This window comes from Phaethon lepturus, unplaced genomic scaffold (assembly GCF_000687285.1).
Source record: "Phaethon lepturus isolate BGI_N335 unplaced genomic scaffold, ASM68728v1 scaffold10654, whole genome shotgun sequence".
NCBI classification, from domain to species: Eukaryota; Metazoa; Chordata; class Aves; order Phaethontiformes; family Phaethontidae; genus Phaethon; species Phaethon lepturus.
Window position 1 is genome coordinate 72,038 of NW_010537017.1, and position 25,365 is coordinate 97,402.

At 36.1% G+C, this 25,365-nt stretch overlaps 1 protein-coding gene across 1 annotated transcript in view; it reads right to left on the reverse strand.

The window, feature by feature from the left end:
• Window positions 1-24,587, reverse strand: part of HMGCLL1 (3-hydroxymethyl-3-methylglutaryl-CoA lyase-like 1) — a 60,083-nt gene extending 35,496 nt beyond the window's left edge. Inside the window, exons 1-5 of the mRNA XM_010286346.1 lie at window positions 24,516-24,587; window positions 23,409-23,516; window positions 17,304-17,399; window positions 15,360-15,508; window positions 2,553-2,616 (exon numbers count right to left, since the gene is read on the reverse strand). Of these exons, the coding sequence (XP_010284648.1) occupies window positions 2,553-2,616; window positions 15,360-15,508; window positions 17,304-17,399 (309 nt within the window). The 5' untranslated portion in view covers window positions 23,409-23,516; window positions 24,516-24,587. The remainder of the gene's footprint in view (window positions 1-2,552; window positions 2,617-15,359; window positions 15,509-17,303; window positions 17,400-23,408; window positions 23,517-24,515) is intronic.
• Window positions 24,588-25,365: the final 778 nt, after the last annotated feature.

The following is a 25,365-nucleotide window of genomic DNA, read 5'->3' on the forward strand; positions in this document are numbered from 1 at the left end:
AACACACTGTTTTGTCAGTGTAATCAGAATGTGATTACGAGCTTGCAGGTTTCTTGATTGAACAGGGTTGTGTTCTGCACCACTGAGCAGTTTTACTATGCATGAGTCTTGTGCTACTCCCCTTGGGAGCGCTGCCCTGACACCAAGCATTGATCAAAATGGGAGTTGGTGACCCAACACTGCAACCCCTTAGGCATGTAAACAATCCTACTGCTGGAAATAATATCTAAATCTATACTCTTAAACTGAATACAAAAGGTCATAATTGAGTTATAGATTATTTTAAGCAAATAACAACATAAAACCACATTGCAGTCCTTGTGCTGTAAGGGAAACTATGTAATAATCCAACAGCATTCAAAGAGGAATAGGCACATTTTCTGTAGCTTGATCAGCCCGTATGCTGCATAATACTTAGATGAATTCACTGCTCTAGGCTAAAAAGAAGTTAAGGAGAGAAAGAAGCAGGCAGAAAGGTAAAACCAGCCAAGTATATGACTGGAAGACAATGGATAACACAACTGGCTTCAAGGATGTTATACGGTGCTTCCAACAACTATCAAGTCTTATTTGCCTAAGGTTAAAATTCACAAACCACCGGATGATAAATAGTTAAACACTGACTCCATTTCAAGAAAAAGCAGAGTGATAAAAAGGATTATACAGTTTATTTTAATAGATATGAAACGTGGGGTTTTTGAAATAAAGAACCGTATGGATATACCAGATGGATTCTATAAGTCTGAAGGCATCTGAAGTTTGCATTCACTAGATAACTATGTGCAAAACAGTTATGTACCTAGTAAATCAGAAATGCATGTAGTCTGGTTAATGAGCCACCTCTCCTAATTGGTTTTGCTTCAGTTAAAAAATCTTTTGTTTAAAAAAACAGTAAAAAAATTGGTCACAGTCATTGTCTGCAGAAGAAAGCCTAAACCTTTCAATCATAGCTGCTGATTGCAATGCACAGTCAAGGGAGTCACACACTCCCATCCCGAGAAAGAGGATGACCAGAGAGGCAGCGCTTTGAAAGCATTCACCACACGGCCAGTAATTTTGATAATTCGGATTCAGCAAAGGATGAGTGCCTGTGTTTATGTAAAAGCCATTAACAGCTAATCAGATGCTTCTATATAAACATCAGTGCTTCCTGCATCAGGGCCTCAATAACTTTAATGAGGCAGCTTTTATTCTTAAAAACATACACAGTGGTGTTCAGGGACACAAGAAGACACTTACTAGGATGAAGACTGAAAATAAAATTTCTGTGTCAGTAGAAGTTTTGAACATTAAGTAGCACTCCCAACTAGCAAACTGAAAAGGAGCTCTTCTGTGCAAGGAAAGTAGTTAAAAAACAAGCAACACGTGGACAGAAGCCTGTTGGGGAACATCAACATATTGCAGTAAGCAATTTACCAACAGCACAGCAGAACCTGTCAGCACCAGTCTAACCAAAGCTGTGTCACTTCTAACTTTCACTTCATATTAAACAAAATTAACTTAGAAATACTGAGTACCTTCCAATTTAGCTACTTTTCTCAGAGTGTGAGTATATGTGGCTGCTGCTGGAGAAGTACTGGCACAAGTTCCAACTGGAATGTATACTAGAAGAAGATGCACAAGAACACAACCTGAAAGCCACACATGCAGAACACAATATATCAGACAAACGTTGACTAGCTGCTAGTGCTATAAAGAAAAAAAAAAAAAAAGTAGTTTGGAGATTCTGCTAGATCACCAAATGTAGGTGATCAAGTGTAACAGGAAGACAAGTCTTTCTCCAGAAGGAAGGCCAGCGTGTTCTGCCTTGTGCCTCTTGAATTCTCTCCACTTTCTTCTCTACTGTCCATTTCAGCTTTTGTGCCCTCTTTGCCTTCCTGCAAAATTTAACACTTGTGTTTCACTCCTTCACTCATCTCTTCCTCTGCTGGAAAAAAAGGCTGGACTAAGACATCATCTTTCTTCTCCTTTATCCTAAATGGGAAAAGGGGGTGGGGAGGGAAGGTGCAGCTTATTCCACCATAGCAGCAGAACCACTTAGTTGTAGGAAATAAGTAGGTAGGAAATCATGTTGGGGATGAGTTCTGGTTCATGTGTCACTCACGTGACACTCGCCAGAAGCACAATGTTGTAGCAGTGGCTCTAGCAGCTGACAGCACAGTATGCTTACGCCAGCATAAAATGGATTTAAAAGCAGATACCCTTTTGCAAGAGGCTGTGCTGGAAATCACCTCGTACAACATGGTGCACTGACATATGTGTTTGAGTCTATTCCCTTAAGTATTTCCTTACCTTCTTGTCGGAGGAAACAGCACATAATATTTTTCCTCATGACTGATAACAATCAAAACATACTATTTTCCTGAGATTTGACTGCATATGGTTGAATGAGGTTATGCACTCAGTTTTAGTATTAGTTATGTTTTCTATTTGTTTTCCTTAAAATTTATCCGGTAAAAAACTTATTAGGATTAAGTAGAGAACATTACATATAGACATTTTAAAATGTATTTTTGATTCACTAAAAAGACAAGCCAGAAGTTCACTCTTACTTCTGCCACTTTAGCTGGTATGATGTTTCCTTCATATGGGCATCCCAATGCACATGACACATACCTACAATAAAAAGAACACACAAAGATACTTCTGTTTTATATATGCGTATCTGTATCCATCCATGTTATATATAAAAAAGGTTAAATATAATTTTGAATATTTAAGCCAATGTAGAATAAATATTTGAATGAAAAGTTAAAATTTCATCAGAAGAAAATAACAGGTTTATCAATTTTCTTTTTAAATCACAGAACAGAGATTTATAGCTTTATTTATGGTCAGTGTCCGTCAGAAGTGGTAAAAGAACTGGCAATGCAGCTAAGCTAATGCTGTTGCAGAAGACTTCAATTTTTCTTGGTACTTCCTTCTGAAGTTATAAGACCCAGCTCAAGTTTTGCCTCGCCTGGCCCACACAAGGTATTCAGGGAGGATAGCATTTTCTTCCTTGTGCCAGCTACCTGGATCATAAAGAGCAACACATAGACACAAGCAACTTACAGCAACCCCACCATCTCAAAAGTCATTAGAATTGTGATGAATGGGGTAGCTTTCACCCTCTATCCCTCTACTGGCATGTCTGTCCCCATGCCCTAGAAGACTTACAGCTCCATTGCAAGTTGTAGTTTAGGTATGCCTTGGGACAAGAAGAAACTGAGAAGCCAGACTGTGTCTCCCAGCAGCTACCAGCTCCACAAAGCACAAAAATTGAAAGCTACCACCAAGCCTCTATTGTTCAGTCTTAATGTTGTGTTAGCATAGAATTTGGTTTAAATTTATTTTTTAATGACAATTAAGAGCCATGAAATGCCGATTAAACTTCAAATTGTTTAGGAATAGGATTAAACTAACCAGAAAGAGCCATTCAAAACAAGTGTGACTGTAGACGGTTTTACAACAGAGGCAGGCAGAGCCCCAGTCCCAGTGGGAGGTTGCTCAACTGCTTAATAAAAGAACAAGAGCCTTCATCGATCCCCCATCATTCCCTTTCCCTTAACACTAAAGGATATAATGTAAAATTATACACTGTTTAATGCAAACAGGATTGAACAGATGCCAGTTTGTATGTAGCCAAGGTCCGTAGGGTAAAGTATGTATTGTTTCTTTGCAGTCGATGGAGAAACTGATTGATAGAATGTGAAATTAGGATGAGTAACAGGCAAAAATAAAAAAAAAAGTCAACATTTTAATGCATAGAACATATTCCATCCCCTATAAGAAGGTACAGCGTTGGCACAGTGGAAGTAGCAGTAAGAATGAAGTAAACCCTGAACTTAAAAAGAACTTGATTAGCCCTGACAAAGAAATGGAAATTACTTTTGTTTCCACAAAAGTGGTTGGGTCCATTACATTCTCTGCTCATAATTTTAGTCCAGATGCCTACTAGGCATGATTTCAATTATCTGTGTGTCATTATGAAAACCAGGTTTTTGAAACTTGGTCATGGACTTCATTAAATATCACCCCAATTTAGATGTCACTGTTTAAGTTTCAAAATTCTAAATTTTCTTATCTACATTAAAGTAGCTACTGTTAACAGTTAAACACTGCCCTGCCTTTCAGTGACACATAACTCAAAAACAATTCAGGATAATTTCCTTATTTTTTTTTATGCATACACAGTTTTTCAAATGAAACCAAGCATGAAAAATTTCAGTCCCAAAGGATTGCTCTTTCCATAACACTAGAGTCCTTAGAACTAGTGAATACAGACTTCTACTGAAATTATTTTGCAACATCACCCACAGCACTTATTATGAAGTGAGCAAGAACAGTATTAAATACAAAGTAAATGCAAAACATACAGTACGTATGTGCACATGTTCCCTTTAATTACATATATCCTTACATGTTCCTAACGGCTACATATGTCAGATCAAGAAGACATGCATTTGGTAGTGATAATGGGACATGAATGACATCTGGAATGGAGTAGGGCAAACAAAAGTAAAAGCAGGCCAAAAGGTATCTAGAGAACAAGGGAATACTCCCTGTGGTTCACACCAGTGAGCAGAAACTCGCCCAAGCTCACATAATTCAGCTGGGCCTGCTGGGGTAGGAAAGTATGTGGTGACCTGAGGAATCTGCCTACTACATGTACAAATCTGTTTGAGATTATGAACTCTCTGCATGCTTACACCATTGCAACTAGGCTGACATTTTAAACAAGGAAAATATGATAGAGATAATCTATCTGGGCATCTGATATGCAATATTAAACTGGAGAAAAAAGAATTTGACAGGTAAAGAACTTCCTACCAGAGAGAGAACAAAGTCCTGTGGGGAATGAAAGAACTGTTTTTCAGTAGAGTTCATCAAGGATGAGCTTGGGAGAATTTTATCTAATATTTTCATTTAATGAATTGCCATTAAAAGTAGAGATATGGTGATAAATTTAATTTATTGATACTGTCAATACCAAAAAAAAGCACTGAGGTTCCATGCAGAAAGGACAGGAGCAATAGAAATGGGACTCAGTTGATAGCAATGACAAAGAAAGTGAAATGCTTAAAATGAGGCTGTAAGAGTAAAATGCACTCCAAACATATATCAGGATAATAATTTTCAATAGAGGACATAACATATAAATTCCATTTGACAAGGTCTCGCTATATTCTTATTGGAAAAAGTAATGCAACCTGGAACAGATGCAGGCAAGGGCTGAGTACAGCTAGCAGGGGTACAGAGAGCCTAGCATATGAAAGGCAAAAATATGCATGTCTATGTGAAAGAGGGAAGAAAATCAGGTGTCTGGTTTGATCATTTGCCAAGACATCTAGACTTCAGGTGGGATGCTTTGTAATTGCACTTGTGTGGTTCCAGATTAATAAACTTAGTGAGAGGAAATAGCTTTCAATAGGAAGGTAGATCTGTTATCTACAGATACATTTGGCTGCTACATTTTCGTGTATGAAATAACCCATAAGGCATTAAAAGCACAAGGGAATCCAGCCAAAAAAGAGTCCTAAGACCTCCACCCACACCCCTCCAAAATGGGAGACAACTTCGAAGAACATGCTGAAGAACTGCTTAGAAAGAAGAAAATTAACAAGACAGAGCCATAGAAAGCAACAAAACCCACAACTTTAAAGAAGAGTCTGGTCAACTGCAGCAAACACTACTGACAAGTCAAGAAGAATGAGGATAGACTACTGTTTCTGAGATCTTGTCATCAGGGAGTTTGGTGAGAGCTGTTGCAGTTGCAAGGAAGGAACAGAAGCCAAAGTGTAGGAGTTCTAGGAGGGAATCACAGAAGAGGGTCTCCAGACAGTAATTATAAACAGCGCCTTCAATGAGTTTAGGAACAAAGAAGAGATAGGCGATGAGGTACGATATGAAGAACCAAGTAGGGTCAAAGGTGTAATTTTTAAGAGGCAAATGCTTGCTTGTGTTGCAGTGGAAAAGAGCCAGAGGATAGTGAGAGGTTAAGAAAGAGAATAAGGGAGGGGAGAAATAAGAGGAAGAACAGAACATGGGGTCACTGGGGCAAGTGGAAGGGGTACAGATGGAAAGGAGACAAGAAACTCCTGCTGCTCTGACAGTGGAGGAGAAAGAGAAAAGATTAGGGGAGGGGAGGGAGAAGAGAGTAACAGAAGGAAGAGCATACTGTATCTATTTTTCCTTAGGAGAAAAAGCAAGATCCTATGCAAAGAAAAGCAGCAGAGGGAAAAAGAGTGAAGAGTTTGAGCAAGGAGTTACAGAGGCAACTGGGATTTAATTTGGGGATTCAATTAAGTTGGAGAATACAGCTGTTTTCTAAAAACATGGCAGGACTGAAAGAAAAAAAGACTTTGTAATGAAAAAGACTGTCTTGGTCTCAGGATATTCACCAGAGACACTCCACAGTATGAGAGCAGAAGCAAATATCTGGGAGTTCACAAAGAAGACTCTGTGATGGAAGTGTTTAATTCTAAGTATGTGCTTAAAACTCTGCTAAATCAAGGCCAGACGTTTTAGTAGCTTGACTATGTCTTTAGTATGCAATCAAGGAAAGAGCCCATGCAACCAGAGGTGAAAAGAAGGACCTGCAATAAGTGAACATATCTATACAGCTGCTTTAGGAACACACAGGTAAATGCTGGTTTGCTCACTTAGGTTCTGTGAAAACAGAATTCCTCCCTTTAATAAAAAGTAATAAAAAGAAGGTCTCTACTTGTTTCACCTGGCAGAGTGTACCAAGCCTCTTGCCTGTTCTGCAGAATTCACTGCAGGTGAGTATCATTTGATCTTCTCCTAAATTGTTTTCTATGCATATAAAAACAATTAAAAAAATAAACCCCAACAACTTTACTGTGTAATATTTTGGACAAAAATGCTGAACAGCCTCTGGGGATGGGGAGGGAGAAGGAAGAGGAAGAGAGTTTTCAATTTCTTCCAGTAAGCCAAAACTAAATTGCAATGTTCCACAAATGGTATAGACAGTGTAAGGTCCCCACGATCAAGGTCACTAGGAATGGTGATAATCACCACACCAGCCCAATGACTGTGAAGTGCAGGATATAAAACCACAAACAGGGTAAATGAGCAAACTTTTCATAACCAAAGTGTGTTAAAAGGAAAATGAATCCAAGCAGAAACTGAACTCCACATTGTAATCAGCCCTTTGTCAGCTTGTTTCAGCAAGCGTTCCAGAGCCAGATCCACAGCTGCTACCACAGCTGGAAGCACAGAGCCTCCTGAGAAGCCAGTTGCAGACTCAGATGCTGCTGTTTCCTGTTTATTATTATAGTGTAAGTTTGCATATAATTTACCATGTTCACTGCAGATGTATTTATTTTTATTGGATGTTCGTGCTAAAATGTATATGCCTATCATTTGGTGAATTCATAATATTAAGGTTGATATATTCTGTCTCTTTGTAAAGGAAGCCATTTGTTAAAAAACAGGCAATCTTTACTGTAAGGAGAGAGGAAATACAAAGAAAAGAAGAGAAAAAGGAGATTCTTCCAGAAACAGAATCTCTAAGCCAAGTCCAAAATTTGTAAATGAGGCCAGAATTCTTTTTCCGCGTTTGATTTGGAAAAAAAAAAAAGAAAAAAAACCTCCTCTCCATGTCTTTAGTGCCCAGTTGCGAGTAATATATATGCTATTCAAAGTGAATCCTATACTAATATTTTTTATTATTCTTAGAATGCCTAGAAAACACTGTTAAATCATAAAAAATGTTCTACAAAATAACTTATTCTTTCAAAAGAACAAAACTGTTACTATAATGAAGGGACACTTAACCACTTGACTTCTAGTAACTATATTGAATTATTCGTGGAGCAATCAGTAACATACTAGCAAACACACTGTATTGTTACCTTATAATTTCATACTAACATTTTAAGTCTGCTTTTACACTACCCTTTAAGAAGAAACAGGGATTGTTTTGTTTTTTTAAAAGCAGCTCTCCTGGCCTACTAATAATATTTTCTATCTGCAGGCATGAAAAAAATGGGTAAAAGTTGGTATAAAGTTATTCCTAAGGAAAATGTCTCCTCTTAGATAGTGCAATCATCCAGTATGACAGCGTTAGTACAATGGCTCTGTTAGTTAACCTGTCCTCACTACAGAGAAATGCAGCAAGTCCCCACATCCCGGCAGTCTCCAACTTCTCAAACTTCTCCAGGGGACTGTGACCAGCTGGGTTAATACTGTGTAACCCTGTAGATTTCTTTACCATCCGCATACTAAAATGTGTCGCTTCCAAGTCTATTAAATGTTCATCTACATTTTCTTGTTCCCATAATCTCAAATATAAACTCAGTTATAGTGACATGAAAGTGTTAAATTGCTTTTACTATCTAAAGAAGAGATAATGCTATAAATCAACCTATTATCTATGTAATTGTGACTATGCTAAACTATATGGTATAGTCCAAAAATGGGGGCTTAAAGCAATGCAAAAAAACATGTGTACTCTGGCCCTAAATTTTCCAGAATACCAGAAAATAGGAGTTCTGAGTTTCTGTCTGCATTCTTAAAACATATGCAGCTTTAAACTGTATTGATTTGTGCAAAACTGAATTGTTGGAATTTATCTCATGGTACTTCTAATTAGGTATATAAAATACAGTATTGTAAGGCCATCCAAATATCATGAATTAAGGTATTTAAGATGAACTGTAATAAAAAAGAGGATTATCGAATTGAATTATAAAGATCAGATTACCTTGATAATCAGAAGTTTCAGATAATCAGGATGTTTGTTTATAAACAAAACAGACTTCATTATCAGTTTCCAGAATTACTTGTTATAAAGTACATTAAAATAAAACTGATGTGTTCGTCCACACATAATTTTTTGTCAAAATAAATGCAAATATCACTAGCACATGATAAAGATAACTAAAATCAATTGTTTCTCTTTAAGACACTATTTTGTGTCTTACCTTGTGTATTAGCATCAAAGTAAAATGATAATTATTTCCTATAATCAACAAGGAATTATATCTGTTGTAAACTGTAATCTTTATTATAACATACTCTAAAAGGTAATAATAATACTGCATACAATCGTTTGTTTGGTATCTATTTTTCATAGCAAAAAATATTGTTATATTTCAAGTATACCAGCCAGTATATGAATTCTACACAAACACAGATGTAAGCCAAATATTGATACATTTCAATATGCTTTTGTGTATTGTGAACTTCACCACACTGCTCATTCTTAAAAGACATAGGACTATGAACAAAGGAATTACATACACCAGTTTAAATTTAATGTGTGATTACATATGCTTTAATTTATGAAGCAGCAGCTTTGTAAGGAAATGCTTCTAGAGTTATTTTACAGCAAACATTTGCATCTGTTTTTCTAACGCTGAAGCTCTAAACATTTGCATACACATTCACATTTGCACATGCAAATAGTCCAAATGGCCTCAGAAGGGCTACTAACATGAAAATTTTTCAGGACTGGGACATAAATACAGCTTTTAATTGCTGGTCCTGGAGAAGGGTTTTTTAGTAGAGAAAAAAAACTTACAACCTTTCAGCTCTTATATTCCCAGTTAATTTTTTTCAGGATTAACACAGCCCTATACAGAAATGAATGTTTCAGAGGGAGATAGTCTGACTTCATTTCACTGTCACACTACCCACAAAGTAGGTAGTGAAGTACCATTTGTGGAAAAGGGGGAAACACAAGTCCTTACTTTCTTACTGTTCTATTGTACTAATTGCAATTTATTTCTATGTCCTTTTAAATTTTGGAATACATTAACTTGGAAGAATCTAGCTTAAGCAGAATTTACTTAACATTCTCTTCATACGTACATTAAAAATACATTTAAATTAAAACACAATCCAAGTGACTACTTGCAATTACCATTTGCCACAGTTTTTCATCAATCCTGGCTGCTAGGCTTAATCTTTAATCACTGAAAAAGTTGTGATATTTTTAATAGTACCTGAATTACACATTAAAAGATGCAATTCTAAAACCAGCAGTATTTTGTGTCATTTCACATGCAAAATATGCATAGTAGTAATTAGCTGACCACATAGTTTATGACTGATTTGTCTCAGTGTCTTCACAGAATGTGTCCCAGATGTTACTGTAAAGTTTTTATGCATGTACAAAAAAACAAAAATAAAAAGCCCTTTACGATGCTAATAAATAGTCTAACTTCTAAGACCATACGCAAGATTTCAATTCTTCATAAATATTTGAACTAATTTAGTAAACATTTAGAAAACTGTGTACTGTGCTACAGATTTTAAATGTGACAGCTGACAACATAAATTTTATGAATGATGATCAAGTCAATGTTAGTGCAGCTGTAGCAACAGTAAGACATGCAAAAGCTGAAAGTTTAGTTTCAATTGTTCGAGTGCATTTTTCATAAGATTCAAGGATTGCCAATGATTTATGCTCACTACATAAATTCTAAATTGCCAGTAAAAATAGGAAATAAAATTTGAACCCCTTAAAATTATTTTTGGAAGTATTTTTCAACTGCACAAACAAGGAGTTAGGGAAAGGCACTAAATTATCCATTTCCTGCAAATAAATAACACTTTAAATAATAATAGTGCTTTAGAAAGGAAACAATGTCTATATTGAAATTAATATAATTACAATTTCTGCATATTAATACTTTTATTACCAAAGTAATTCAAGCAAAATATTTAGCCTACAAAATTTATATTAGAAGCCAAAAAATGTAGTCCTGGGAGCTTGCTTGAGCAAAGGCTGCAGGTTTTGGCCATGGTTCTTTAAAAACAGCCAGTCTCTAAAAGGGTGATTAAAAGCAAAATGTTGATTCCCAGTGCACAGAGCACAAATCTTTGTCCATATAGTCCACAGCTTCATTTTGTTACCTTGCAGCACAAAGCCTATTAGTACATTTCTTATATCTATTGTAATTTACATAAATTACAAGGTGCTAACCTTAGCCTATGCACAGGTAGGATGGGATTCATCTGTTCTAACTTGTGATACCAAAGATAATAATCTACAGCCTATGCCTCAGACAGGACATCTACAGGATGACTAACATAGGGTAAAACGCAAGCTCCTTTGCAGCCAAAGGATGGATCATCTGGAGAGTGGTGCATCTTACCCTACGGCAGGTACCTTAAAAAGCACATATGACAAATTATAGCCTGAAGGCTGCCTATTTCACTCTAGTAACAAGGAAATTCAGGATGAAAAGATCAGCCTTGTTGTGTGGTCATGCTCAGATTTGCCTCATGTTACAATAATTGCAAATAATATACAGTTATTTTCAGTAAATAGAAGCCACAAAACAAAATAAAATCTGAAACTGATCTTCTCCTTGAAATTAAATAACAACCAGCCAAACCATGAGCACCAATTCTAAATACTGAATGTCAATGATGAATTATGTACCAACCCATTCTTTTGTTTCCAAAATGCTGGGTTTGAGGTCATGCAACAGAAACTCCCAAATTACAATTTCTGAAACTGTCAGTTTCTGCCCCTGCTTGACTTGTCTATGTGATACTTACAGTTCAGGATATAAAGCATAGAGAACATGGCATAAAAACCAACTTGGCATAAAGAACAACTTGCCATAAAGCCTTGACTGTCTCGGCATTTAGAGAATTTTGCATGGAATTGGGATACAAAAATGCCATTTATTTTATCTGTCACTAAAAGCAGCTTCCTCAGTAGCAGCTAAATACAGGATTATAAATCACAGGCTTTGATAGCTAATACTTTTTTGAGTGTTTTACCTCCAGGAAAAAGTCACCTTGATTGCACTGCATATTTCTATGAAATCTCTGTTTAAGTATTCCTTTCTGATTATCTTTTCCACACCTTTATTTATTGTGGAAGAGAAGCCTTGTGTTTTATATCATTAAATACAATGTAAAACTCCACAAGTCTTCTAAATGTACTGCAATATTTGGGAACTAATTAACTACTTCCACTCAAGTCCTAATGAATTCCCTATAGTAGTGCAGGCTTTCATTGTGTGTTAGTACCAGAGAAAATTATGGTTTCTTCTTCTAGAATTAAGTTGGAAATGATGGTCTGCTTCCATAATCTTCCCCCTCACAAGCAGCTGACATGTTATAAACAGATTTATTTGCTTCCTGGATTTGGCATTCAAAACTGATGCTTCTTCTTTATGTGTATTTTTTAGTTTTTTTAACTGATTAAAAGATTTAAGTGCACCTTCTAGAGCTTTGTTCAACTGCTCAGAGATCTACCATTAAAAAAAAGTCCTTCTGAATTCTGCATTTCTATGCTTATACTCCTGCTATTATTGTTCCAGTCTTCAGAATCCTACTCAACAAAAGACAGTACACTGGAGCCTAAAAGAAAGTACTGAGGTAGATGGACACTAAACAATCAATTTTTTTTATAATTTCTGAGCAATCATTCAATCTCAATGCTTCCTACAGATTCCTGTAACTCTGCAATCCATGCAATATTGAGCCTTATTTCATAACAAAAAAATCTAACTGAGGTAATAATTCTGAGTATCTAAAACATCCATTGAACATGGATTTCAGTATAGGAAATTTAGATTCTCAGCAAATTTTGAGCAGATTAGCTACTTTATAACTGAGTTATATTAGATCCCCCTGGAACAAATACCAGACAGTTCTCTCCTAAAATTTTTGATTTGTTGAAGTGTAATGTTAGTCCAGCATCTTATCTTCTGATGCCTCAACATATAATTTTCACTGGATAAATTAGTTCCCAAGCTAATATCCTGTGATGAAGACAGCTGTAACATAACTATAAATGTAGTTTCTCGTCAATATGCTTATCCTCTCTAATTGGATTCTTTACTTGGTTATAGTCCCACAAATCAAATGATTCTGTCAATGGCTTCCTACTTCTGAATGATTCACTTTTCTTAGACCTGTAAGCCTAAGGAAGAAAGCTATAGCTGGAATGAACTGACATCATTTTCATTCACCATTTCGAATCTGTTCACTTTGTCGCATTTCTGACATTAAGCAGTCCACTGTTGAAGTGTTGTGTAACATACTGCACCTGGCACGACATACTCAATAAAAATACGGCATGTACTGTGTAAAGTTTGCCTACGTTTGCATATTGAAGTGAAATTACATATCCTTGTACTGGATGCACAAATTAAGCATTTTTAAAACATAATCTGTTTGTATTTTCTATTTCTCTTCATCTCTGTACTGCTGGTTTTTTTGTTTGCTTCATTACCTGGTTCTTGATACCCCTCTCTTTGTACGTCCTTGCTTTATTTTCCTTCTTTTTATTCTTAATTATTATAATATTCTTTTTTTTTTGTGCTCTGCTTCAGTTTGACCATTTTCTGCCTCTTGCTTCTTCCTTTCTTGAACATGCCTTACCATCCTGCTGCTTTCTCATTTTTTTTCTGCTGTGTGCATAAAAAAACCTGCCACACACAGTTCATCAGATAGTAGACAATAAATGCATGGGAATGTTGTAGAATCCTATCAAGGGAACGGCCATTTCCATCACATCACTCTATCAGTGCCAGAATAACTGCTACTGGCGTATTACAAATGCCTTAGACATACAATCTGTGGAAAAAAAGCAGCAGGTTGCCACTTTTTTAAACATGTGAAAACTAGTGCACAGAAGGTAAGTTAACATTTTAAGCTCCAACATCAATCTAGAGTACACCATAGGGACTTCTTCATCACCTGCAGCTTACGTCTTCTGGACCAGTTGGAAAGTCCATTTGCTGACACCCAGAGCTATCCAGAAACATATACAATGCATAAGCTTTGAGGACTCCCTTGATGGTTGGTTGCCTCTGTTGTGCCATTTGTTTGAATTTTGTTAGTGAAATACAGGAATATGAAACAGAAACTATTGTCTGACATGTCTAGACATCTGAGAAAACCAAAAACCAAAAGTTTAGTGTAAAAATATTTACCAGTGCCTAAGGTTTGTTGCCATACACATGCTGCCTTTTCCGAATTGACTGCTTATTCCCTTATCCACACCTATCTGGGACTAAAATTCAGGCATCCCTCAAATTGCTAGTTACGTTCTCAGCTCAGAATTTAGTTCCAGAAAAATGTAGCAAACAGAGGTTGTAGAGACCTTCAATACAAACAGACCTCTTATAAGAGAAGTTGCTCAGGAAGGCAACCCTGACTGTACCTGACAGATTAGTAGCTAGGTAGAGTATTTAAACTCTGGTACAAGTTATTGTCTCTTAATACAGTCAAAGTTCTTACTTCTCTATTCAGTGATTTTCCATCTGAAACATATAACCAAGCTAGGGAATAAGGACCCAAGCATTTATGAGCTATCCTTGGCTGGAAGTTCGTGTGTTAAAATCCTTGGGTTGGACAAAATGACCTCCAGAGGTCTCTCTCAACCTAAACCATTCTGTTATTCTGTGATCCTTTGAGGCTGAGGTATAACTAGAAGTCAGATCTCCCTTCTCAAGGCAAATGCTCAAACTACCACACTACTGTGCAAAAAGTGAGCAGTAGCATTACCTCATCATTATTTCTGGAGGAAAGAGAGATCCCAGTATTTATTCCCAGACAGATTTTCAGCACTTATTCTCTGAGGTATCTACCTCTATCTATTTTCAAGTCCAGGTATTCTCTGATCATGATATACTTTGTACTACTAGTAATCCTCAATGAATCTCACTGTTGAGTTTCTCCTTGAACACATGTAAGCCTTCTTGCATTCACAAGGACCTTCACAAATAATCTTAAACAAGTAGCTCTGTGTAATGCAAAAGAAAATGGAAATTAAAAAGAAAGACTGTTCAAGGGCGGGTACCATTCATGATTATTTTAAGTTTAAAAGAAGGTACTCTAGAGAAAGATAAATACTGGACAATTCCCAAGTTTCGTGAACTAGAGACTCCAAACTTCAATGTCTGGAGTTTTCAGAATAACTTATATCAAGAATATTTTTTTCTTAGGAGTAAATTTGTTCTGTCATTTCTATACCTTGATTCTACAGTCTATATATTACCAATACTATCATAAAATAAAAGTATGCCTGGTATTTTTTAAGGTGTAGACAACAGTGTTATGAGTTCTCAGCAGCACAAAATAAATTTTATTCTGTCATCTGTGATGATAAAAATAAATTCGTATAATAAAATGGGTATGTTTATACATACAGCTTATTTTTTTCAATTTCCAGAGGAAACTAGCCACCATTAACAGTTACAAAACATAGACCAAAATGGTTAAATAGATTCAATCTTTTTACAAAAATGACAGTAAAGACTATTATTTCAATTAATCTACAAGGTAAAAATTTGGTAGTATACTTCTCTATTGGTACAAAAAAAACCCCCTATAACAGCGACTCAAATAACTCTGTATTACTTCAGAATCTTTATATTTACCCACGCACTGGAATATTCATATTCCTTGCAGATTTAGCAACTTCTTCAAATTTTTCTATGCTTTCTTCAATTGAACAATTAATATTCATTTTGCTAAAAGATTCAGATGCTGCGCCAAATACTGAGACTTCTGTAGCCCCTGCCACAATCTGAAAAATACATTTCAATAAAACAGAATCATAACTGAAGATTAAGAGATTAGATTAAGCACTTACTTCTCTACAACATTCTTGAATTTTAAAGTACATTATATCATCCATATCTAAAATATAAGTTGCATTTCAATTTTTTTAAAATCTATTGCATAAAAACAGATGGAATCAAACTTTGAATTTATTCACTATGGCACTTTTATTTCCTTCCTCTTCTTAGCAATTAGGTAAACATATTTTTAAAGTGATAAAAGATAAAGGTTCTAAGATGTAGGAAATCATATGAACCAACTATGAAAATAACAATGATTGATAGTTATATTCATTTTTCAGAGAAGGAAATGATCATATAACAACTCTGAAATATTCATCCTCTGTAAAAAGCTTGTTCCTCATGAATGCCAGGACACTTAGGAAAGCTCTCTGCCTGCATGTGCGTAGAGCAGGAACAATAACCAACAGGGATTTCCTTGTTAGAGCCAACTCTAGGATCAAGGACTCCATTGGTCTGGTGTCATAGTTGATATGGATAATATGGAAGATATGTATGTGAGAGTCTGCTGAGAAAAAGTCTCAGAGCAAATACCAGTCTAGAAAATGTGTAAATGTGGTGACTTCACTGAAGGGGCAATTACCCTGATCTTGTACTCAGTACCTCAGTACTCACTAACATGAGGCAAACTAGGATGCTGAAAGCCAAATGAAAGGAGAATAAAACATTTAAGCTTAGGAGAATAGCTAGTTAATTAATTCTCATTCTCCAGTGAGAGTAATACTCTTGTTCTATGAAAAAGAATAGAGCTTCTCCCTTTTCTCTCTGCTTCTGCAGGCTAATGTCTAAGCTTCAGCAACCCTTATAAAAATGAATATCCTTTCAAATAGAGGGAAGAAAAGAAAAACAGCAGCAAGAAAGAACTCAGCAATAACCTACAACTTTTTTTGCATTGTTTTCCTTTCATTATATCACTAAATATGGTATAGAAATATAGTAGATTTAATTCAACTCATACAAGCTACCATTGCAGACAATGCTGTGGCACTATAAAGCTGACTATTGATAGTTAACTTGCCTATGTACAGGATTCTTTTTTAATAGAGTTTTCATATGCGGTATAAAAACTGAATGGTAAACTACACCATAAATGACCATCAAGCAGTATGCTATCCAAACACAGCCTGTCCTATATCAAGACAAAAGCATAGAAGCATGAAAAATTTTCAGAAAACGAAAAAATTGTAAAGCTTTGACTCTCAATGTGTATGTTTTAAGAAGACTGAGCTGCTCCATTTTCACAATTCCAAACACTTCAAGTCTATAATTTTGAATATTTATTTTGTATGAACTGAAACAATTTAAACTTTCAAACCCTACCAAAATGAGATGCAAAATTTAAGAAATCTAATACATTCCTATAAAGCATTTTCATTTAATTGACTCTTTCCTCATTCTTCTTCACTACTTTCCAATAAGAAGACACTCTACAGAAACTTTTCTAGGGCCAACAAGTCAAAGGTGGTGAAGGAATTGTCTTTCTCTTTATACACAAGCATCATTTATAGGAGCTTGCAAAGACTTTTTGATCAATACTTCCATTAAAGTATGAATATATAGAGCTTAACATCACTCTGTGAATTTGCCCATTTTTCACAATGAAAACTGAGAGTTTTTAATTTTAAAAACTATAGCTTAGTTCTAACAGGACAGGTTATATGACATTAAATAGCTAGTTTATGGTACTGAATTGAAAGTGTCTCTGAACATGAAAGAATAATCTTCTATGAAGTCACTTACAGCAGAATGAAAACCTTGAAGATTAGGTGTCAGAACAGGATATTGGACTCCAGGATGCCGCTCAATGCCCCTCATTACCTCTTTGTGATCTGCCATCTAAAATATATAAATAATTGGTATTGATCAGCAGTTATTTTCTGATTTTACATAACTAAGCAGAAATTGGTTCAGACTCTGTTTCTTCCTTCATTAGGTATAGAGTTCATACAAAAAGAGTAACAACAAAGGAGTTAAATGGATGTTATATAAGCACTCTTTTTTTTATTTCTTAACTTTTGAGTATTTGAGTTGCAAGCTCTCCAGTTCTATATGAATATAGAATTGGGGCTAAGATTTCAACAGTGTTTCTTTTTGTGTATATCTGTAAAAACATAATCTACATTATAAATTGATAGACTTATGACCATGTTGATCATTGCAACTTTAAGCTTACCTCAGTGGACAAAATAGGTGGAATTAACAGAATAACTGACATTTTAAAACCATCCAAATCTTGAAAACTTCAGCACTCTGATAAATGCAACTTCACAATCTTAAGCATAAGTGAACCTGAATTACTCAACACTGTAATCAGCATATTTGAAAAGACTAAGCACAAGTCTATCCTTAAAAATACAGCAAATTCCAGTTCTCTGTGTAGTGTAACATTTTAATATACTTAGAATTTTCTTTCAAAAGAAGAAAATTCTTCTTTATTATACAAAGGTCAAAGTTCATTACTTTATTCAGGCATTTGCTTTCCTTAGTCTCCTCTCACAAAAGAAACTCTACCTTTTTAAGAAATTCTTACATTTTTCTCACTCAAGATTAAATATACTCCACGTACTAATCAAGAAGATGAATCAAAGACTTATTCGTGTAATAAACTGTAGATTATTTAGACAAGCATATTCTCTTGAAAGAAATGGAGGAAAAATTCATTTATTTTTTAATGGTGTGCCTGCCTGAAAACAATACAGTTAACAAAACATATCACTCATATTTCACATCTTACAGATTTTGAGTTTTAAAAAAGAATAGTGTATTTTAAATGCTTTTTAAATCATCTCCCATAAAAGCAAACCTTCCAAGCGAACAATATTAAGTTGGATTTCTGATTCCTTACACAATGATGAAAAGTCATTTGAGGAATACTGTATTAAAAAATATATGAACTACAAAGCTTTTGTTACTCCTTATTTTCAACAGATACTTTATCAATAGCTTTGCAGTACCACAATCTTAAATAAGTGATATTAAATTATACCAGATTATTAAGTGACCATCATAGAATCTTTGGGTTGAAAGGGACCATTAAAAGTCATCTAGGCCAACCCCCCTGCAGTGAGCAGGGACATCTTCAACTAGATCATGTTGCTCAGAGCCCCATCCAACCTGACCTGGAATGTTTCCAGGGATGGGGCATCTACCACCTCTCTGGGCAACCTGTTCCAGTGTTTCACCACCCTCACTGTGAAAAATTTCTTCCTTATATCTAGTCTAAATCTATCATCTTTTAGTTTAAAATCATTACCCCTTAACCTATTGCAACAGGCCCTGCTAAAATGTTTGTTCCCATCTTTCTTATAGGCCCCCTTTAAGTACTGGAAGGCTGCAGTAAGGTCTCCCTGGAGCCTTCTCTTCTCCAGGCTGAACTCCAATTCTCTCAGCCTGTCCTTACAGGAGAGCATAATACTACTGGCAACGTTTCCTACTATGAAAACCAATGGATTAAAAATATCAGAAAAATACATGTATCCCTCCTCAAATACAAGCAGAACATGTATCTATAAGGAAGTGGACGTATGGTACGAAAAATGTCTGATAGCCAGACACAATTCATTTCTCACCAGGAAACAAGTGATGGCACAAAGCAACTTTTTGTAATTGTTTCTACATAAACTAAATTAGGCCACCTAACAGATCTGATAACCTCAGAAAAAAAATTTGGTAATGCCCTAGTTTTTTAAGAACAATTTTTTCATTCCTTAATTTAATATAAATAGTATCTACATTTCTCAAGGCAAGGAATAATGTTTGAAACCAAATGATTAATTAAATGGCAAATGTTGGAACTAATTCCACACTTTAAAATTATAGCCTGACATAAAATATACTAGAAAACCAAAATCACACTTTTTCAACCAGCATAAAGCTGCCAGGTCCAAATAATATTATATGTATTACATTTGTCCCATTACTATTTTTCCTGTAAGTAAAATCCCATTTTAACACATATTGCATGTTATAAGATTTTAAATTGTAATAAAATATTTCTTTTCCAAAATTCTTTAAAAATAAGCTTTCTAATGGTAGGTATTTATAATTTTTGGCCATTTAGGTTATAGGTGTGGGATCCTGTTTTATATGGCACCTTGCTACTGTGGAACTTTTTCTTTTAGCTTTTTTCAGTAAAAAAATCTCTGCCAAAAAAAACAGTGGATAGGAAGCCATAAAAGAGCTTTAAAATACTAAAAAAAGAAATAAGTGGATGAGTGATCTAAGCATAACGGTGAATTCTATTCCCATGACCTATGAAAAGAAAAAAGAAAGGAGCAAAGAAAAGACAAAGTTAAGACTGCACTCCCTATCAAAGCAACACAATCTTATCTTTTAAACAAGAAAACATTTTAAACACAAATTAAGGCATTAAAATAAAGTATTCAGACATGAATTTAAGATAAGAAGGGATCATTCATTTTTTCCAAAACTGACAAACCTGTGCTAAATTTGGTGCTCCTAATGGCTCACAGGAAAAGGAAATAATTAAACAAGAGAAGAAGAAATCCACCTTTGCTTTAGAATTTTCCGTCTATTTTTTAAAAGCCCTTACATTATTTTCTGTTGCTGTAACTGCCAAAGTTTGATGGCACTTGGAAAAACTTAGCCTAGCTGCTTTTAACAGACACAACCTGAAAACTCATTGCCCCTGCATTGACACCAAAGAAATTCTGCATTGTTGCTGTTCTCTTCCCCTTTCCTATTACCCTTCCTTTAGGTCCTTCCCTGGTAATCCCGGGAACACTGAAATAAATCAAAGGAGTCCCATAGAGAGTGCTGTACAGCCAGTTTGCTCTGTTAAATCATGAATAAAAGAAAGTATGATCATACCATTTTTTTTCTGAAAGGAAAGCCCAGAATACAGTTCAGGCCCAGGATGCATTCTCAGTTTAAAAAGGAGAAACTTTATATACATTGACAGAAGAGGTACAACAAACAATGTTAAAAACTGAAGTATTTTCTCAAATCAATTAATTTCATGTTTTACTTTGTATTAAATACTTTGTGGTCCTTACTAAACATGTAAGTACTCAAATGCTTCTGTGCAAACAAGTGCTTAATTTCTTGAAAATGAGTTTAAATTATAAAGGCAAGTATTGATTTATTTCCTTACTTGCAGAGAATGATTAAGTTTGCACAAACAGGAGATACACAGTGTACTTCAGGACTAAGCCTGAATTTGCAGTGTTAAATCTCAAATGAAAACCTGGCACTCCTAATGACAATGCAGTTTTGCTGCCGGCTTCAGAAAGGCTGAGATTTCTGCTGAATTGTACCAAAGGTAAAATTAGTTTTGGAAAAATAATAAGCAAATTATTACAATTCATCAAAATAGACTATGGCTGCTGATAGAGTGCTAGATCTGCAAAATAACTGATGTGCTTAACTACTACTACATACACAGAAGTCCTAAACTTAGGTCTTCCAAACAGACTTCCAAATGTGGAAAATGAAATTTCATTTAGGGGAAAAGAAAAAAAGGCATGCTACCCTTCTTTTTTACATTGATGACTATTAGTTCTCAGAAGAGTAGAAAAGAAGTAGAAACAATATTAAATTATATTAATAATGTGTCACTATCCTAATTCTTTAGGTACAACTGAATATTTACATAAATAAAGAGCAAAATAAAATACACAAGTACTTTCTTTGTCTCCATTCCACAGTACAATGTTAATACTGATTGTAAAGAACTTTTTCCATATTATTAACTGCAGAAAGTCACTGCCTCTTTGTGAGCACATTCAAAATCAGGATAGAATCTGCAACATCTCTCCTTAATTAGAATCCTTAACATGTAAGTGCGTGTGTGATTGTATGTGTGTGTATGTTTATAATGTTAGCATTTGGAAAAGGAGGACTGCATGGTGGATAGATACATGGAAACATACCAAGTGCAGCAGATAAGAAATGGAAGAGTCAAGCTCCCATGACAGTCCACACAAACCCTAGGCCTGGGGAGTCTGCTCCCTTGGTTTGGTGCTAGGGAGCTCCCTACAGAAGTTTCCCCAGTTTGCACAAGCCCGACAGCTTCATATTCTCAAATGTTTATGAATATGTCCACACTCAGCATCCTATATCCCAGCTGCCCTTTACTCAGAGGACTGATACATCGTCCCACACATCTTATGCCCACTCAGCATCCTGTGACCCAGTTCTCTCACTTCCCATTTACTGCTGTCCCTTGCACATACACACTCATACAAATTCCTACCCTCCTGCTGCAAGGGGGAAATAGGGAATCACCTGCTAATTTATTTACATTTGGAGAGCAATTACAATATTCAAGATTTCTCACATCCTATGTAGTAACCACAGCAAATTGTACTCCTAGCACTTCTGTTGATCAGGGCCCAGAGTGCTCCCTTTCTTAGAGTTTAGCTGCCTACATTCAAGGCCAGCTCGTTGATAAGAAGATAGCAAATAGAGAGGCATCAATCAGCCTTGGAGCTCATCAATAAAAGCCATAAAGCAGATTAGCAGAGGCTCCCTCAAACAGCTCTGTTAAGAAGTCTTAATGTGGCCTACCATCTCTTTTCACTCAGAAGAAACTTTTAAGCTGAGACACAATAATGCTTCCATCCTGCCTGAGAAACAGTGCAACTGCACAGCAGCAGCCAAGCCTGTACTTGGCCATGTACCTTACTGATTGGATCCTGACTATGTCTCACATAGTTGACCTCTCAGCTCGACCCTGGACCTGCTGCATCACTGCAGACTCACCTGGGTATGTGTACTCCTGGCTGCCCTGGTTACCCTCACCAGACTTTCTCTGCTCTCACAGACTGTCGGACTGCCCTTTAGTCAACAAAGCTACAAGCTCGGCTCCCCTTGTTATTATGCTTGGCTTCCCAGTAGAAAAGGACCTGGGAGTGCTAGTCGACAGCCAGCTGAACATGAGCCTGCAGTGTGCCCAGGTGGCCACAGAGTCCTGGCCTGTATCAGAAATAGCGTGGGCAGCAGGAGTAGGGAAGTGATCGTGCCCCTGTACTTGGTGAGGCCGCACCTTGAATCCTGTGTTCAGTTTTGGGCCCCTCACTACAAGAAGGACATTGAGTTGCTGGAGCGTGTCCAGAGAAGGGCAACGAAGCTGGTGAGGGGGCTGGAGAACAAGCCTTATGGGGAGCAGCTGAGGGAACTGGGGTTGTTTAGTCTGGAGAAGAGGAGGCTGAGGGAGAGACCTTATCGCTCTCTACAACTACCTGAAAGGGGGTTGTGGTGAGGTGGGTGTTGGTCTCTTCTCCCAAGTAACTAGTGATAGGACAAGAGGAAATGGCCTCAAGTTGCGCCAGGGGAGGTTTAGATTGGATATTAGGAAAAATTTCTTCACCAAAAGGGTTGTCAAGCATTGGAACAGGCTGCCCAGGGAAGTGGTTGAGTCACCATCCCTGGAGGTATTTAAAAGATGTGTAGATGTGGTTCTTAATGACACAGTTTATTAGTGGGCTTGGTAGTGCTAGGTTAACGGTTAGACTTGATGATCTTAGAGGTCTTTTCCAACCTTAATGATTCTAGGATTCCAGTTCCCCTTCCCTTCTGGAGCAACCTGCTCCCTAACTCTGCTGAGTTAGGGATTTAACCAGCTTTCTGAGCAGCTTGCTGGCTTTTCTTCAAGTTTGACTACTTTTTAGTAAGTAGCCAAATTTCAGCTGACTTGAATAAAAGCATAAAACTTAAAAATTGTGTAAATGGTGCCTGATAAAAGCATCCAATTTTATGAATAAACAACATATTATTTATGTTCCATTTTCTTGTATAATTATACAGGCTATACTACTGGAAAACTCCACTGCATGGAATGGCATTTAAATTGAAATAGTTCTGAATGGTAATAATTTTACATACCTGAGGCACCCATTTGGATGAAACGAAACTGGTCACTTCTATTGCAGGCAGGCCTGTTCTGGAAAGCCGGTTGATTAACTCAATTTTGATATCAGTTGGGACTATCACCTACATGGAGATACACTGTAGTAAAGTATTTAATGTGGAAAGAAACTTTTTTAAGTGAAATGTTCCTAGCACATAATCAATACTTTTTTTTTAATAATGAACTATACTCATATATTATACCATAACTACACTGTTTCATGACAGTAGGAAGGTACTGCACAAGGAAACCACTAGGTGGCATGTACGATCCTACTCCATTTTTTGTCCACACACAAGAACGAGGAAGCACTTCCATGTAATTTGGTATAGATCTAGCCTCACTAATTGTTAGTAACCAACTAATTGGTAGTAACACCAACCTAGCAAAGAAGTGACAAAGAAAATAGTAACACAGAATAGTTCAACCAAAGAAAAATGAAAAAAAGATCCACAGCTGAGGCAGAGTAATTCTCCTATTCTGTTTATACTATTAACACCTTTGGTATCAGTAACAACGATATACGTAAGCTTATCCTCCTGTTTGCGGAAAAAGATGATAATTTTGATACATGTACCCTATTTTACCTAGTCTCTTTCAATCTTCTTCCATGCTTCCCTACCAACTCTTCAGGCAAATATTGTCAAAAGAGTAATTTCTTTTCTTTCCATGCCTGTTCAGCAAGAAGTGTGACAAAACCTATTATACTATTCCTACTATAGTAGCACACGTAGCACAAACACATATTATGAAGATAGCCAATGTTTCATGGCATTTACCAGTTATGTCATTACAAAATGTGATTGATTGATTAATAAGAAAAATACCAGAGAGAAAAATGGCAGCAGAGTAACAGAAAGGCTAGTTAACCAAGTATAGCAAGAAATTATGTGATTTAACATCTGGCTAAATAGTAATATACCTTTATTCTAATATACAAGACACTTATTAACACAGAAATCAATAAATATGTTTATAGTACAAAATGAAGAAACACAATTAGCATGATATATGCATTTTACACAATGAAAATAATGCTGATGTCCATGTCAAAACACACCCCAAAAAAAGAGAAAAATTACCTTTTCATTTTGTAATCCATCTCTTGGCCCAACTTCTACAATCTTTATGTACTCAGGCAGTCCAGATGCTTGAGATTCCTGAAATACAAATCAATACTGAAACACAAAACAATAAAGGTCACTAAAATCAAAGGTACACCTTGTACTTGCCCTCTCATGTGATTCTGGGTATAAAGTCATACTGTCAACAGTAACTTTGCTCACGGCCTTTAAAAATCTGTGAGAACATGTTCCACACCTTGTGTTAGGGAATAAAAGTTAAAAGCAGAAGTTATCTGCATGCATGTTTCACTGCTCCTCTGGGGCCACAAATGTTTATTATAAAAATGTACATAAAACCATAAATAAACATTGTATTTTACAGAGTGAGAAATATTCCCATTTTGAAGCTTCACAATGAACAATCGAGTTCTCCAAACTTCCAACTGAATGTTCTCAATTTAACTGAACAGTTGCTTCTCAGTAAATGATTGCAAGACCAGGCTATAAATCTGAAAAGAACTTCAGTCAAGAAATGTTGATGAGTTTATTAATGAAAGATGAAAGTAATTCCTCTGCTTGAAGATGAAGGTTTTAAAGAAGGATTTAAAGGAGAACAAGAAAGGCCCCTGGTAGACAAGAAGAAGAATTCTCCAGGTGTAAAGGAAGATCTGGAAAGGTAGGAGGCTGACAGTGAAAGGAGGGAAGGAAGGCAGCAGTAAGGTCAAAGGGCTAAGGAGAGCATGGGGAGTTGGAGCGGGTGGAAGGAGAAACAAGAGCAGAAAAGCAGGTGAAGGGAAATGAAACTTCCTTCTTTATTATTTAGCTGCTCTGTTATTGAATCAAGTTGACAGGTGTGGCAGTTAACATA